Source organism: Hydra vulgaris, chromosome 13 (genome assembly GCF_038396675.1).
Source record: "Hydra vulgaris chromosome 13, alternate assembly HydraT2T_AEP".
NCBI lineage: Eukaryota > Metazoa > Cnidaria > Hydrozoa > Anthoathecata > Hydridae > Hydra > Hydra vulgaris.
In genome coordinates this window covers 25,720,318-25,737,936 of record NC_088932.1, presented here as the reverse complement: position 1 = coordinate 25,737,936, position 17,619 = coordinate 25,720,318, and the positions used below count along the sequence as shown (strand labels likewise).

At 29.4% G+C, this 17,619-nt stretch overlaps 1 protein-coding gene across 1 annotated transcript in view; it reads left to right on the top strand.

The window, feature by feature from the left end:
- Positions 1 to 16,270, top strand: part of LOC105849118 (SHC-transforming protein 1) — a 38,869-nt gene extending 22,599 nt beyond the window's left edge. The window contains exons 7-11 of the mRNA XM_065816918.1: positions 3,882 to 4,008; positions 7,680 to 7,803; positions 7,975 to 8,512; positions 14,423 to 14,700; positions 15,819 to 16,270. Of these exons, the coding sequence (XP_065672990.1) occupies positions 3,882 to 4,008; positions 7,680 to 7,803; positions 7,975 to 8,512; positions 14,423 to 14,700; positions 15,819 to 15,944 (1,193 nt within the window). The 3' untranslated portion in view covers positions 15,945 to 16,270. The remainder of the gene's footprint in view (positions 1 to 3,881; positions 4,009 to 7,679; positions 7,804 to 7,974; positions 8,513 to 14,422; positions 14,701 to 15,818) is intronic.
- The last annotated feature ends 1,349 nt before the right edge of the window (positions 16,271 to 17,619 follow it).

Sequence of the window (17,619 nt, the reverse complement as noted above, 5' to 3'; positions counted from 1 at the left end):
TGACAGTTCAGTGACATTGTTCTGCAATTCCATTCCCAGAAGATACATAAGCACACCTGAATCGAATTTTAACGTTCCATTTATTCACAAACTGCGAAAACATTGTGCTTCGAAAAGCAGTATCATTGTCCGTCAGTATTTCATCCAGGCCTCCTCGTTCGAGAAATATTGCGTTTAATTCTTTAATAACACATATACTGGTTTGATCTTTAAGATATCACCATATTGCATACCATGTAGGTTCACAGTCAATTAAAGTAACATAGTGCTGCCCCTCATAATGAGTTATGTCCATGCTAAATCGTTGCGACAAGCTTAATATCTACTTTGAGTTGGTATTTGTCTATTATATTTACAATATTCTGGAGTCTTCTTATCGGCATTTTGTTTGACGCTTTTGTCTTCAATCTAGATTCTCCTGTAAGTGCGTCGGTAACCCAATGGAATACCGCTTTCGAATCGATGCAGATGTGCAAAACTTCCATTTTCCAGTTAAGGCCCATCTTTAGTCTTTTAATTACTGCATCAAGTTCGGACATGTTTTTATGTATTGTGTCATCTTTTCTTAACCAAAAAGCGACTTCGATTATATTGCCATCAACCTCGACAACCACGCCTAGTGTTATTAAACTAGCATCTACCCAAATTGTTGCCTCGTTACTATAAACACTCCAAATTCCCTTAGCAGAATCGTCATCCCGTGTTCTTTTAACCATATCATTCAGCATTTTTTCCAGAAAATTGTATTTTATTTTTTCGTCCCACGTTTTTGTCAGGGCGTTTGCTGTTCTTTTTTAACTATACGACGAGGCTACACGCAAACAACCACAAACTGAAAGATTTCCTGTCATTCTTCCGCACAAACAAAAGATGTTACTTCTCTTCTCCATCACAACTTTTTGTTTTCCATTCCGACTTGTATACCAAGAACTCTTGCTCCATCGGATACGCGGACCACTGGCTTACAATGAAGCCCATAGATTTCCAAATGATCAAGTACGCAACGAACAGGTATTATGTCTTCATTAACAAAAATATCATCAATGTATGGAGACGTTCCTTTCCAGATTGTTTCGTTTTGCGATAGCACTTTGTCCAATACCATTTTCATTATGACTGGCGTAATGTTTTGTCCGAATCCCAAATTTTGTGTTGAACAAAATCTTTGTCCACGGAACACAACAGTTTGGTAAGCCCAGAGTTTCTCATCGATTTTTAGTTGCATGTAAGCTGAAGATATATCAATTATTGAAACATTTTCTCCTAACCGTCTCCAGTCATGAAGTATATCAGCACACGCATCTGTGTTTGCAGTGAATGCGTCAATAACGTGTTCAGCTCCCTGAAGTCTAATAATAGTCATACTTTACCTTTGTTTCGCTGCACCACTGCCATGAGAGGAACCAAACCTATTATTGGACTGTGTTTCTTCAAATCGTACTTTTGCAGCCATTTTTTCTCTATCCACCCTTCAATTTCTTTTTCATAATCGTGTTTTATGCCAACAGGGATAGTGTATTCAGCAATCTTATTCACTAGAGTTTCAGGTTCAGAATTATTATTTGATTTCCACGCAATTATTCATTCCCGATTTTGTTTCTCAAACAAAGCTGTGAAATCCCGAGCTGTTATATTCAAATTACTGTCATCTTTTGGAATTTCATTTCTTAGCCCAAGTAAACATGATTCTTTTCTTCCCATAAAACAAACATCACGAGTTGCAGATATTGATACTCCACCAAAAACCACTATTCCATCCATACCCATCAAAAAACAATAACCAAGTGGTTTGAAGTCAACTACAAGTGCTTCCACAAAAACTTCATTTTTATTTGGTGTGACAATTTGAGTTCAGCTAACACCTTCGCACTGTTGTTGTTGTCCGTTTACAGTTACCACGCTAACTACTTTCTTTGTAATTTTTGGCCAAAGAATGCCATTAATGTCCAAGCGTATAGTAGGTAACACCATTATTGATTGTTTAGGGAGAGAACTGGTGCAAACACCTTCTCCCTTAGCACGTTTTTTGGACACATTCTTGATATGTGTCCTTTCTCTTGACAAGCATAACACAAAACATCGCTTAGCTCCCGTCTTCGACCCAATTTGTTTCGATTACTACTTTTTTGTAGATGACAATCTCTTGCAAAATGAGATGGGAGTTTATATTCATAGCAAATTGATCGTGTTTGATCTTCAAGCGACCTTGGCTCAGCATGTTATTTTGTTGCAACAGCAGCAAAATTTTCATTTGTTTCATCGTTCCGTTCTTCAATCATAAGTGCTCTTGCTCACGCAAGTATTTGTATAGCAGTAAGACTATCCATACAAGAACTTGATCTTAGCATACATCGAACTTCCTTAGGGAGCCCAGAAACAAAGGCACATGCAATTGCTCTGTCTGGTAGCCCACCAATCAGCATAGATAATCTTTGCAGTTCCGCCAAATAAACATCGACCGCCTCTCCATGCTTTAACTTTCTCGTAATGAACTCTTCATAATCTGTAAATGTATCAGCGACAAATGCTTTTAGCAACACCTCTTTTATTCGGCCTAAATCTTCTTTATCAGTTTTTGCTAACTGTTGATATACTGCAAGTGCACCATTCATGAGATGGAGGGGAACAACACTCGCCAGATCGGTTACATCAGTTAGTTTGCATACCAGTTCAACTTTTTCCAGCCACTCTGCAACTGATTGTTGATCGTTTCCACTAAACTCCGGAAATAACTTTAAATCAACTTTAGTTGACATTTTAGCCAAAATAGCTTGTTGTATCACATCAAAAAGAACTTTTTTAAGTTGAGCATAAAATGCCTCATCTATTTTAATACAATTCAACATAATTTATATACTAACTATTTCTCTTGATATTTACAATTATGTCTTTATATTATATACAAATACGTCTATATACATATGCAATTATTTACAAGTAACGCAAATCAATCGTTAGCTTTAAAACAATCATTAAATATAATTACGCTTTACAACATCAATCATTTGGAACTCTCTCCCATCTTCATGTTTTCCTGACTCATACAACCTTCAACTTTTCATGTTTTCTATCAATTGTTTCCTTGCTCTTTAAGTTTATTTTTTGTTTACTACTAACTTCTAACTTAAGATTGGTTGCTTGCAGCCTTGTTGGGAGTGAATTAGAATAAAATATAATAAAAGACTATATGATGTTGCTTAAAAACTGTTGGCATGAATGATAAAGTAGCAATAAATCAAAAATTATAAATAGGATAATGACCCAAAGCATACATCAAAATGTGGTGCAAATTATTTGCAAAAAAAGAAAAAGCTCAATATATATTGTATATTATAGTAGACAATGACAGACTTTTTAATTGTTAAAAGCATTTTATTAATAAAAAACAATATATACCTCTATTACAATATATACTGCATCTATCCACTACCACATCGATTACCACAGACTACCGCTTTTCATCCACTAACACATCCATTACCACAGACTACCACTATTCATCCAATACCACAGACAACCGCTATCTCAAATTGAAATTAGTTTTTAAAATTTAAATACCTATAAAAAGCCTAATATTGTGATAAAAAATCCAATACAAATTGTCATTATCTGTGTACAAGCTATTATTAATATAATTACAAAAATAAACAAAATCATACTAAAGAACAAATAAGAAGTAATGAAAGAATAAGTTAAAAAAAGTAATATATATATATATATATATTTATAAATATAGTTTATACATAGAGAGAGAGTGTGTGAGGGAGAGAGAGATTGAAAGAAAGATAGAGATAAAAACGCATACATATATCTGATTGTGTTAAATAATAAACTGTTAGCTAGTAAATTGAAAGTTTAATTATTTTTTAATTTATTTTTAGCCTGTTTTGTTTTCGAGTGTGGTAATGATTTGAGTAATAACATTATTTTATCAGTCGGTCAAGCATTTGAATTGAAGTATAAAAAACATCTTCAAACACAGCCAAAAATTCAACCGATTGTTGGAAGGTACTTCTATTTTTGTATAAAGATAAAAAAATTTTATTCTATGCTCCCATTTCAGCAAGACACCTTTGGTATGTATTTACAGTTTACAGTATTACGCTGTATTTTAATTAGAGCAAAATTGGCACATCTAAATTCTAAAAGTTTTGCTTTGTATATTTTTTAGTTATTAGTTTTTACAAACTGTGAAATTCACAATCAAGCTTATCTGAAAGAAATTTATCTTTAAGTTTTTTTGTTTCCAAGTTTATTTGTCTTCTAGTTCATTTGTCTTTAAATTTATTTGTCTTTAAGTTTATTTGTCTTTAAGTTTATTTGTCTTTAAGTTTATTTGTCTTTAAGTTTATTTGTCTTCAAGTTCATTTGTCTTTTAGTTTATTTGTCTTTTAGTTCATTTGTCTTTAAGTTTATTTGTCTTTAAGTTTATTTGTCTTTAAGTTTATTTGTCTTTAAGTTTATTTGTCTTTAAGTTTATTTGTCTTTAAGTTTATTTGTCTTTAAGTTTATTTGTCTTTAAGTTTATTTGTCTTTAAGTTTATTTGTCTTTAAGTTTATTTGTCTTTAAGTTTATTTGTCTTTAAGTTTATTTGTCTTCAAGTTCATTTGTCTTTTAGTTTATTTGTCTTTTAGTTCATTTGTCTTTAAGTTTATTTGTCTTTAAGTTTATTTGTCTTTAAGTTTATTTGTCTTTAAGTTTATTTGTCTTTAAGTTTATTTGTCTTCTAGTTTATTTGTCTTTTAGTTCATTTGTCTTTAAGTTTATTTGTCTTTAAGTTTATTTGTCTTCAAGTTCATTTGTCTTTTAGTTTATTTGTCTTTTAGTTCATTTGTCTTTAAGTTTATTTGTCTTTAAGTTTATTTGTCTTTAAGTTTATTTGTCTTTAAGTTTATTTGTCTTTAAGTTTATTTGTCTTTAAGTTTATTTGTCTTTAAGTTTATTTGTCTTTAAGTTTATTTGTCTTTAAGTTTATTTGTCTTTAAGTTTATTTGTCTTTAAGTTTATTTGTCTTTAAGTTTATTTGTCTTCAAGTTCATTTGTCTTTTAGTTTATTTGTCTTTTAGTTCATTTGTCTTTAAGTTTATTTGTCTTCAAGTTCATTTGTCTTTTAGTTTATTTGTCTTTTAGTTCATTTGTCTTTAAGTTTATTTGTCTTTAAGTTTATTTGTCTTTAAGTTTATTTGTCTTTAAGTTTATTTGTCTTTAAGTTTATTTGTCTTTAAGTTTATTTGTCTTTAAGTTTATTTGTCTTTAAGTTTATTTGTCTTTAAGTTTATTTGTCTTTAAGTTTATTTGTCTTTAAGTTTATTTGTCTTTAAGTTTATTTGTCTTCAAGTTCATTTGTCTTTTAGTTTATTTGTCTTTTAGTTCATTTGTCTTCTAGTTTATAGAGGTAGAAAAAGTAACAAAATTTTGTACTCATGTAAAAGTACTGTTACTTGAGTGAAATTTTACTCAAGTACAAGTACACATTACTGGTCGAAACTTAAAAATAAAAAGTAAAAGTAAAAAGTAACTCATTAAAAATGTATTCAGAATAAATGTTACTGCATTACTTTTTAAACAGCCATTCTCAGGTAACAGACCTGTCAAATAAAAAACATAAACAACTTGGTCTATACTTTGTTCTGTATATATTTACAATTATTGTATTTAAGTTTTATTTTTGAGTGTGTGTTTCTTAATATCAATAATACAATATTAAAATTTGTCATTATTTAACCATTTTATCAGTTGAAGCATTTTTTTTTCTTTGTATTTACATTTTAAACAAAGTGCTATGTTTTTTCATCGCACTTTCTATAAAATGTAAACATAGTTATTTATCGTTTTAAATCTTAGTTTTAAATTTTCTTTTAAAATTCTTTTTAAAAATTTTCTTTTAAAATTCTAAAAGAAAGATTAATATTCGAAACGTAAGCTAGGCACATTTTTAATATCTTTGTAACTTTACTTAAAATATCACTGAAAAATATATGGAAACAGTTTTATAAAACAAGCGATAATTTTTATAAATTAAAAAAATTAATTTATACTTTCTGTGAAATTAATTACTAATACACAATAAATTTTTTTACTCAGTAATGTATATGATTTAAAATGTAGCGAAGTACTTTAAAAAATACTTAAGCAATAGTAAAAGTACATATTTTAAAAAATACTTAAAAAAATAAAAATTCACAAAAAAACTACTCAATTACAGCAACAAGAGTAAATGTAATTTGTTACTTTCCACCTCTGCTTGTTCATTTGTTTTCTAGTTTATTTGTCTTTTAGTTTATTTGTCTTTCAGTTAAAAAATAAATTTATAAGTAATAAATTTAAGTACATTTAACAATGTTTTTCTTATCTGTTTTAAAAAAAGATGGAGGTTTGCTATCAAATCTGGAACAATTAGTTAAGAAGAAGTTGTTCTGGTCCATTTGTATGCTGCATTGAATGAATTATCATTGAGACATTTAATTGTTGAGCTGGATGGTCCAACAAATTTAATAATTGGTTTTACTGGCCCTATAGGTAAGGCTCTATCTAAAGTTAATGACTTAAAAAGAATTTAAACATTTAAAACTATCAAACAGCTGGAACCTTTGCTTGAAGTTCCTGAATAAATTGTCAAAATAATGTTGACAGATGCGGCTCACTGTTATAAGTTGGTATAATGTTTATCCACAAGCACAATAGACAATTTTTTAAAGCAAAGTGAGGAAATATTTGCTTCAGCAGATAGCTTACCACAGCAAAGCTATCATTTTTCTCTATATGAGTGATCGCATATCTAATGGTGGTGTTCTTTAAAAGTTTATTTTATTTGTTAAATGGGTAGCTCAGGTATATTTCCACATGTGATATAAAATCAAAGTGAAATACAATATTTTAGATGTCACACACTACCACTGTTGTGACTGCTGAAAAAACAATGTAATGAAGTTTAAAATATTTTGACACAATACTTTAATAACAAAGCTTGTTTTGCTCACTCGGAATCCTTGATTTTAACTCTTTTATAATGCTCAGATAAAGAACGTTTGCTGTTAAGACAATTTAAGATATAAGGAAAACCTTGCAGTTTGGAGACACAGCTGTAAGATCAAAGAAAAAAGGTTTTTCTCAATACAGAAACTTTATTTATCAAAGAGCTAATAGATTGAGAGAAAGAAATAACATCGGAACAAGTGTTTACATGCCAAATCCCTAAATCACATGCAATCTTGTGAAAGAGCTGTAAAAGAGGTTACTGAAGCAGCAGTTTCCGTTTATGGTTTTGAAATAAGAGACGTTTTTATGAGAGCAAGAATGAATAATAGAAAAACATTACCTACTTAATTCAAATAAAGATTTCAGTTGCTTTTTTTAATAAAATTGTATACAAAAAAGAAATACTTAAAGATAAATACATTTACATGTAATTGTAATACATATCTATATATAATACATATTACATGTAGTTTAGATAATATTTAAAAGTGTTGAATATATATATATGTATATATATATATATATATATATATATATATATATATATATATATATATATATATATATATATATATTTAGTTCATCTTCTACATATTATATGTAGCTGTAATGCATATCTACATGTATAAATATTACATGTAATTTAAACAACATTTAAAAGAGTTGAATATATATTTTTTTAATTCTTGTATTTTTATAGATTTACAGATCCTCTTTTTGAAGCTCCAGAAAAAGATTTCTGCAAGGTTTCTCCAAATATTTATATAGGTTCATTGAAAACTAAGCAATATGAAAACCTGATTGACTCCAATGTCAAAAGCAATGTAAATATTTTATTAACTGTTCAAGCTTTTTCTCTATAAAATATCTTTATATTTCAATTTTTTTTTTCAGCATAATATTGTTATTGTTTTGTTGTTGTTTTTTTTCAGGATTATATATTATTGTTATTATTATTTTCAGCATTATATATTATTGTTATATTTTATTTTCAGCATTATACAGCTTTGAATTTTGATGATAGCCTTGATTGTGCAACAATTTTTGACAACCCGATTGCATCATTTGAAAAATCAAGCTTTAAAATTGATGAACTATCAAAAGAAAATTTTTGTAATGACAGCGTTGACTCATTATATGAAAACAAAAAAATTCTGGAAATAAATCACAAGTTCGAAAAAAATACTGAAAATAAGAAAAATACTGAGTATGAACTTTTAAATAAGAAAAATGATAAAAAATCAGATGACAATGATAATTTAATGGATTTTTTCAATGATGATAGAAACCCATCGGAAACTTTTATTAATAACAATAACCCAATGGAAGTTTTAAAAGACTATGACCCAGTGGATAATATTGTTGATCTTTTAAATACAAATACAGAGTATGATAAAAAATATAAAATTGTAGACTGTAGCACAATAAATGAAGGTACAAAAAACATTGATTACAATATAAAAAGTGAAGAATATTTATTATTTGACAAAAATGATCAGGAAATATCTAACGTTGCAAGTGTCTCTGTTGATGGTAATATAGTTTTAATGTAACATGTTTTAATGTCTTTTATTAGTGTTATTTCAAATATTCATAAATATTTATTGAACATTCATTCAAATAAAAGTTTTTATAAATTCAAGAGAACGGGAATCAAACATCCACTTTGCAAAACTTCTGTTGATTAATTGAAACTGCATTCTGAGATGTTCTGCCAGACCTTTTTTGCAACTAACATGAATAGTTTCTTTTTTATTATAGATAATACTATACTATATACTATATAAAATTCAAATATTGAGCAACTTTGTTGCTAGATATTTGAATTTTATGTAGTATAGTATTAGTATTGATTCATACTAATAGATATAAATAAATATAACATTTAATAAAAATGAAATAATGGGGGATAAAAATAGTTTAAACTATTTACTATTTGTCATATCTTTGTCATAACAAAACTTTTAAAACATTTAAAAACTTTCATAAAAACTCATAAACTTATAAAAGTTTTAATATAATTGCAAGGAAATATTTTTATAACAAGATATTTTTACATTATATATGAGTATATTATTTTGTTATATAAATTACCAAATGCGACAACAAAATTTGGTAAAAATTTATTTTTTGACCAAGTAATGTAGAAGGAAATCTTGAATCTAAAAAAAAATTTTCTATTAAATGTTCAGAAAGATGTTTACCACATTATTATTTAATATGTCCTACTTCAGCATTAATCACAACATTATACTTCAAGTCAACTCTGGAACCTTGAACAGGTGGTCTGGATATAGTCCTTGGGCATCTCATTCCACTCCTACTTGATGGCAGCTTTCAGGGAGGAGACATTGTTGTGGGGAGGTTGACGAACCTTTGACTCTAAATACGTCCAGATTGAATTGTCAAGAGGTGACAAATCTGGAGATCCAGGTGGTCATAAGTCTTTTGACTAATATTTTGGCAGGTTCTGCTACAGCCATATTTGGGTTTTATGGGACATATGCTCTATCTTGCAGGAACACCATATAAATGTCTGGAGAGTAATGGGTATCAATCCAGTGCTTGATATGGTTCTCCAGGATTTGAATGTACTCATTGATGTCAACTTTCTGATCAGATTTAATAAAAAATGGAAGCGTTTTGAGGCCATCAGAAGAAACTAGGCAGACATAATTGAAGCCAGATGTTTGATTTACTTAACATGCTCTGGGATTGCTTGGACTGGTTGATAACTAATAAAACAATTGGTTCTGCTGTTTGACACAGAATCAACAGTAAACAACTTCTTATCTGAGAAGAGGATGGTCATTGGTTTCTTTATAAGGAGGCACAGAAGTTTTTTTGATCTTTCAAATCTTTATTCTTTGATACTTTGGGTAATTTCTTAATCCTGACACTTGATTTTGCCTTAAGACTCTTTAAGAAAAAAGCAAATGAAGGAAGAGAAACAAAGACCTAAAAAGAAGAGAAAAAGGAATGTGTTCAACTGTCACAGATCTAGTTTTAACTGCATCAGACTCCTCTCAGAGTACTGATAATGAATTAGATGTCTTTATTCCATAAAGAAACTGAAAAAAAAGAGTGAAGAAATAGAAAAAAAAAGAAAGTCATCTCTGTTTTAATACTGATTCAAGCTTAGATTTAAGGGGTAAACAGATTCTATCTGTTGACCAGCCTTGCACCCCTTTTTCATCTATTAGGCTGGCATAGGTGTATTTATAATAAATTGTTTCCAGTTTAGATGTTGAATGCTGGATCTTCTTGACTCAATGTATGAGTTTTGCTTCTGTCTCTTTTTATGACTAGGCAACTTATTCTATTATCTCCTAATGAGGGTACACTAATATTTGTGGTCTTCGAAGTAACTTTTTTTCTGTTGAGTCTTATCTCTTGCATAGAGATATTGTTCATTGTGAGACTAATTCATAAAGACTCCATTTTACTTTAATTCATAAAGACTCCAATAGTCACATGGTTGGCCTGGGCATTTACATTTGTAAGAATTCATCCATTTGTCAAGAAACTAGGTTTGAATGTGCTTTCTTTTATGTGCTTTCGTTTAGCACCACTTCACTCTATAATCTTTCTCTTTGTTCTATATTGCTCTCCTTCATCTCAAGACTGCACTTTTTTTGATGTTATTTCGGATCAAATTGGCCAAGCCCTTTCACTTTATCCTTCAGCCAATATTGTTGTTGTTGGTGACTTTAATACCCATCACACTGAATGGCTCTAGTGTCAGTGACTCTGCAGGCATTAAGACACACAACTTTTGTCTTTCTCAATCGCTAACACAAATAGTCAACTTTCCAACTCGCTTTCCAGACAATCCAAATCATTTACCTTCTTTATTCGACTTATGTCTTGTTTCTGATCCTAGTCAGTGCTCAGTTTCTCCAAATTTACCCTTAGGTGCTTCTGATCATGGTTTGATCTCTCTAAAATTATTATCTCATTCTTCTTCATCATCAGAATCCCTCTATCAACGTACCTCTTACAAATACCTTAAAGCTGACTGGGACTCTTTCCTTTATTTTCTTTGTGATGGCCCTTGGGTAGAAATCTTTTGTTTTCCTGCTGACAAATGTGTTTCTTACATAGCTTCTTGGATTCATGGTGGCTCTTTTATTCTCTTTTATTTTTATTTTTTATCTCGATGATTTATTTCTTTTATTTCCTCTTGAATCTTTTATTCCCTCTCAATGATTCCAACTCAAGCCTCACTCTTCTCCATGGTTTTTTCCTCATTATGCTGCTGCAATTTCCATTCATAACCATTACTTTAATATCTATTTGCAAAACAATTCTCCAGAAAGCTGATGTCTGTTTACTACTGCTAGAAATCATTATAAAAGGGTTTGGTCTAATGCCAAAGCCTGCTATTCTCAGGTCACAGAATCTCGTATTTCATCTAAAAAATTAGGCCCTTGTGACTTTAACAGTATCTTTAACAATTCGAATCTTTAATAGTATCTATAACAAGGGTAAATCAGTTAATCCCCCTCCCTTGTATGGTTCAGATTTTGTCACCTCACCTAAGATAAAGCTGAATTGTTTGGTAAGAACTTCGCATTGATATCATCTCTTGATACCACTATTTGTGTTTTAACTGATATAGCCAACAAACAGTTTAATCCATTGCCTGACCTTCATATCACTCCAGCTTCTGTATCTAAAGTGATTTTCTGCTTAGACTCTTCTACAGCTTGTGGTATGGACAACATACTTTTTATATTATTGCATAAGTGTTCTCCAGAGCTGTCATCTTTACTTTCAAAAGTATTTAGCAAATGCTTAACGGAATCTTTTATCCCTATTTTCAAAAATGATGGAGAGTGGTTTGACTTATCTAACTACCGTCCCATTAGTCTTTTTACTATCATAAGCAAGGTATTTAGTCTTTAATTAACAAGCACTTAATCTCTCATCTTGAATCTAATAACTTTCTGATCATTAATATGGATTTCGATCTTCTTATTCTACTGATTTGTTAATCGTAATAAGCCATATGTTTTTATTATGCATTAAATGGATGTGGAGAGGCTAAGGGTATCACTCTCGACATTTCTAAAGCTTTTTATAAAGTTTGACTTGCTGGTCTTCTCCATAAGCTTTCTTCTTACAGTATATCAGGTAACATCTTTAAGATTATTGAATCCCTCCTCACCAATAGTAGTATAAAAGTTGTCTTCAATGAACAGTACTCTTCTTCATATCCTCTAACTTCAGGGGTTCCTCAAGGTTCTATCCTTGACCCTTTACTTTTTTTAATTTACATTAACAATCTCCCAGAAATTCTCACATTTATGGTGGCATTGATGTATCACTGATGATACTACCATTTATTCTTGTCTTGATAAGAAGCCAACACTCTCTGATTGCTTGGAGGGGGTATTTGAGCTTGAAAAGGATCTCACTTCTGCTACAGCATGGGGCTCTCAGTGGCTGGTTTAACTCAGAGAAAACTCAATTTTTTTAGCTAATCATTATCGCAATAATCTAGATCTTCCTATATTTATGAGTGGTAATGTACTTGATGAGTCATCTACCCTTCATCTTCTAGGATCAACTCTTACTTTCGATTTTTCTTTGAAACTATATTACAAAATCAGTATCTGCTAAGGTTACATCTTTTTATCATGCTCAACACTTTCTTACTCCAGATTCTATTCTTTATCTCAATAAATCTCAAATCTGGCCTTGTATGGAATACTGTTGCCATATCTTGGGCAGATTTTTGAATGATGCCCTTTCTCTTTTAGACAAGATGCAAAAATGCATTGTAATCATAGTTGGACTAGCTCTTTCAGCCAACCATTATCACATTATCATAATGTTGCTTCTCTTGTTCTCTTCTTAGGGAGGAGGGGGAGTTATTTGGAACAATGCATTTCCTCGACGAGGGGTGGAGCCTGGGGGTTAGTTGCAACGGTAATCCTTCAGTTAAGCGGCATAAAATAAAATTATTATTTTGCTTTCTTGCATTGTCTCAAAAATGTTTGAAACGTTTTAAAAGCAAAATAATAATTTTACTTTACGCCCCTTAACTGAAGGATTACCAAAAGTGCTTCAAAGTAGTGATAGAACACTATTATTGGAACTTTGAGAAACTTTATCTTTTTAAGTGAAAGAACACTTTATAATTCTGTAAGTGATAGGACACTTTTATAAACTTCTGTCTATTATAGTTGTTATTTGACTCCAGTGCAGAGAGTAAACTTAATTGAACAGAATTATTCAAAGGAAAAGGATCCTCTTTCATTTATGTATAAGAAGGTTAATGTATCAGGTTTCATTGACAAAGAAGGAAAGAGGCCCAGTTTGTCTGAGTTTGTTGATTCAGAATCCATTTTGACATTTAACATCTGAAAAATTTCCACCTAGTTTGTGGAATAGATTGTCTGGCTACACAAAGTTCAAGGGTTTTATCTCCAACATTCCTGTAACTAATGATGCTGCAGAGAGGAATGTTAAACTTATACAGGACTTTGTTGATGGAAGCCATGATGAAGAGCTGAGGCAAGATCTTCTCCTAGCAGTGGACCAGAAAAGAAATTGTGTAAATTGTGTCAACTGCATATCTTTGAACTCAATTCAAACCTAACGGTTTTATTCAAACTGCTCCCAATTTTTTTCTAACTAATGGGGGTTAATAGTACATGGTTCAACATAAGATTAGCCTGTATCTTTCAAACTGTGACTACACAAGCACTGTAAAAATAGGCTTTTTTCACCCAAAAATCATGATTTTTGAAACTCAAGGTGGCTTGTGTAATCACAAAAATAAAGTTGGAGCTCTAAAACTTTATATATAGATATATTTATATATATATAAATATATGTATATATATATATATATATATATATATATATATATATATATATATATATATATATATATATATAATATATATATATATATATATATATATATATATATATATATATATCTGTGTGTGTGTATATTTATATATTTAAATATTCTTTGACGTAAGAGTAGTATTAGTACTGAGTAATTTTAAATCCTCAAACCACTTGCCTATGCATCATATTGATGATAGGTAGGTAATGAGATTTGGATACATGGAAAGCATGAGCGGTCTTCCAAATTATAAAAAAATTTTTTGTGAAGACTTTCTTCCACAATACTAATATTAACAGCTTTAAAATATTTTTATTACAAATTTTTTACCAAAATAATTATAATCATGCGTTTGTTTGTAACAAATGTCAAGTTATTATTTATTTTTTTTATCTAAAAAACTTCTCTCAAACTAAAGAAACAATATGAAGTAATTTTATTTAACTTTTCATTTTATGTTTTTTTTTAGACGTTCACATTTTTTTGTTTAAAATATTATTTTAAATTTTCAAAAATTTTCTATAGTTGGAGTTTTAATATTTAAAGGTAAGTTCACAGCTTTTAATTTATTTTTAAAGGTAACTTCAGAGCTTTAAAACACAATCATATGAACTCTGGGAAGGTGGAGGGAAGCATTACAGAGACTTGTTCAATTTCCGATAATACAGTTTCCAAGAATCTTGACCAGGAAAGATGGTTTCACGGTTTAATTTCACGAGATATTGCCAAAAATTTGATTAAGAAAAATGGACAGTTTCTAGTAAGAGAAAGCGCAGCAAAACAAGGTCAATATATTTTAACAGGCATGCGTGATGGTAAACTAATGAATATTCTGTTAGTAGATCCAGAAGGAAAGGTAAGATTTTATATATATATATATATATATATATATATATATATATATATATATATATATATATATATATATATATCTGTGCAGGGGTGGCGGAAGCATTTTTTGGCCTTCGAAATATCTTACTTCCAGAGATGGAGCAAACACCAAACATTTATATGTCTATACTTATGTCAAATAAGGGTGCTTTGTAAAAATTGCGATGATTGGAGCCTGGGAACTGGGATTGGAGCCAGTTTGGGGCAGGGGGGCTAAACTTTTTGGGCTTTTTTGTTCCCAGGTTCCAATCATCGCAAATTTTTGCAAAGCATCCTTATTTGACATAAGTATAAACATATATGTTTAAGTATAAATATATATATAAGTATAAATATATATGTTTGGAGTTTGCTCCGTGTCTGGAAGTTAGATATCTCGAAGATCAATTTGTGTAAATTTTATATATATATGTATCCTTCCCATTAGTAACATCTAGAATAATGAAAATCAACAAAAATATTTTTAATTCTTGTAAAAATTCAGTGTTTTGAATGCTGTCACGAGGAAGTCTTTTGAAAAATGGCAATTAGAATCTTGAAATGAATTAACCTTAAAACATAACATTTTTTATGAAAAATGTTTTCTAAATGTATTTTGAAAATTTTTTTTCACGTTATCTTTCACAAGATCAAAATTTATCACAGAAATAAATTTTTATCAAAAGTTTGGAAAAGTTTAAATTTTATTGTTATTTAACATTTATTCTCATTTAAGAGGTTTTCAAAAAAATAATTTATCTGGACACAATTTAATTTTTAATTTTTTTTGGAAACATTTTTCATTCATCCCCATAAATAGTTATAAATAGTTATTTTGCTTTTATTCCCGCAATTAAGTAAATACAAAAAAATTGATATTGAAGAAAAAAAATCATTTAACTGGAAAAAATTATAATTTGTATATTTATAGCGTTTTTTAATGGCATAAAGTTGTTATAATTATAATAATACTTTATATTATTGTTTTAAAACTAATAAAAAACAATAATATGTAATATTAGTTTGTAAATAAACATAAAATATATATGTATTTTAAATAAAATTTAAAAATATCTAAGTTTCAATATTTTGTTTTTTATCAAGGTACGAACACGTGATCATGCTTTCAATACGGTTTCTGAGCTGATTAAATTTCATTTCGAACATAACATTCCAATATCTGCTGGTTCACAAACACTTTTTTTAATAAATGAAGTTCCTTTTTTTTGATTTTTGATTTGCTATAACTGATTGTCTAAATATTTAACTTTTTTTTTTTTTTTTTTTAAACTTTTTGTCGCAGCTTAAGTTATTATATTTCTATAAAATTTAAGGTTTAATTTTGGGCTTAAAAGTCGGTAATTAAATTTTTTATAAATAAAGAAATTATTTTTTATATTTTGTAAAAATGTTCCGCTTTTATTTTTCAATAAATATTTATATCTTTTTAGTTATTTCTTGATAATAGTTGCAACAGTTCGTTCTACGTATAACACCGCACTATAATTTGTAATTTTTACGAATTCATTATTTGAGAAACTTTATTTTTTATTTCATTTAGCTAATTTTATATTATTTTTTAGTTTAACATGATGTGGCATAATCACCGTCATTTTCATTCAAATTGCAGTTTTTTGAAGAACACTGGTTATATTGAATCCTCAATGGTTCTCTCATCTCCCTTCTAAAGTAATCTTATTTGACCTTAAAAATATTGCTTTTACTCCGCCCGAAGACGCCACGGCAATTTTTTGAATGGTCTGTTTAAGCTGATGCGCGCAGAAACCTATATGTTTTGTTTGTTTTGCCAACATTACTTTCCATGTAAACATTCAAATTTGTAGACTCCTGGTTAAGGGTTGTTGTTAAAGCTTATTTTTTATTGTAGTAGTCTTTAGTAATTTAAATACAGGGATTAACTCCGCGCTTTTAAAAATCTTTTCCAGTTGAATACTTATGTATTAAACAATAGTTTATATACTATTCGGGTTTTTCTTGGTGTAGAAAACTGTGTTCTTCATCTCTTTAAATGTCTCACAAATCTTTTTCGCAAAGCTTCTTTAGATACTATTATAAAAGTATGAAACTTACCTATAGTGTAAAGAATGTGTGATTGCAATACATAAAATTGTAAGAAATGTTTAAACGCATGTGTAATGTAGGAGAAACCAGGTACACCTCAGACAGTTTTACGAAAGCTGATTTTATGTAATAATCATTACTTTTTCAACAAGCTAGAACTTTTAGATGGTTTAATTACATCATACCTTACTTTATTATTACTGATCTACCCTAATGTCGTCCTCGATGTTTAGTGTTTAATTTCCATGGAGCACCTTTTGGAAATGGATAAATTTGTTGTGAGATTTCATGTGATAGCTATAAGCTTTTTTTTTTTTTGCAAAATCGAGAGGAACCCTGAAAACTGTCTACCGCTTTTTAAAAATAAAAAAGACCTAAAAATTTCCCGATTGAAACTTGCCGACTAGCCGTCTTCTTTAAAAAACCGACTTTAAGTTAAAAATAGCCTGTTTGTAGTCTACCCTAATAGGATTGAAAAAAAAAAAAATTAGTTCATAAATACTTAGAGAAAACTGGAGTAAAATGGGGTACTTAAGGAAAAAGCCCTTCTAGAGTAACAAAAATTATCAAAATCAATACAAACTTACTTGAAAATAAAAGAATACAACATTGAAAATATTGTAACAAAGCAAGATTGCCATAGATGCAATTTTTTTAATTCATTAAAAAAATTACATTCTATGTAAACTTAAAAAAACTGTATACAATTATCCCATTTTGCCCCATGCTTGGGGGGAAATGGGGTCATGAGATTAACTTGTGTAACTAAATTATTCACAATTTTCACAACATTTATTGTGAGCTCCTCACAATAAATGTTGTG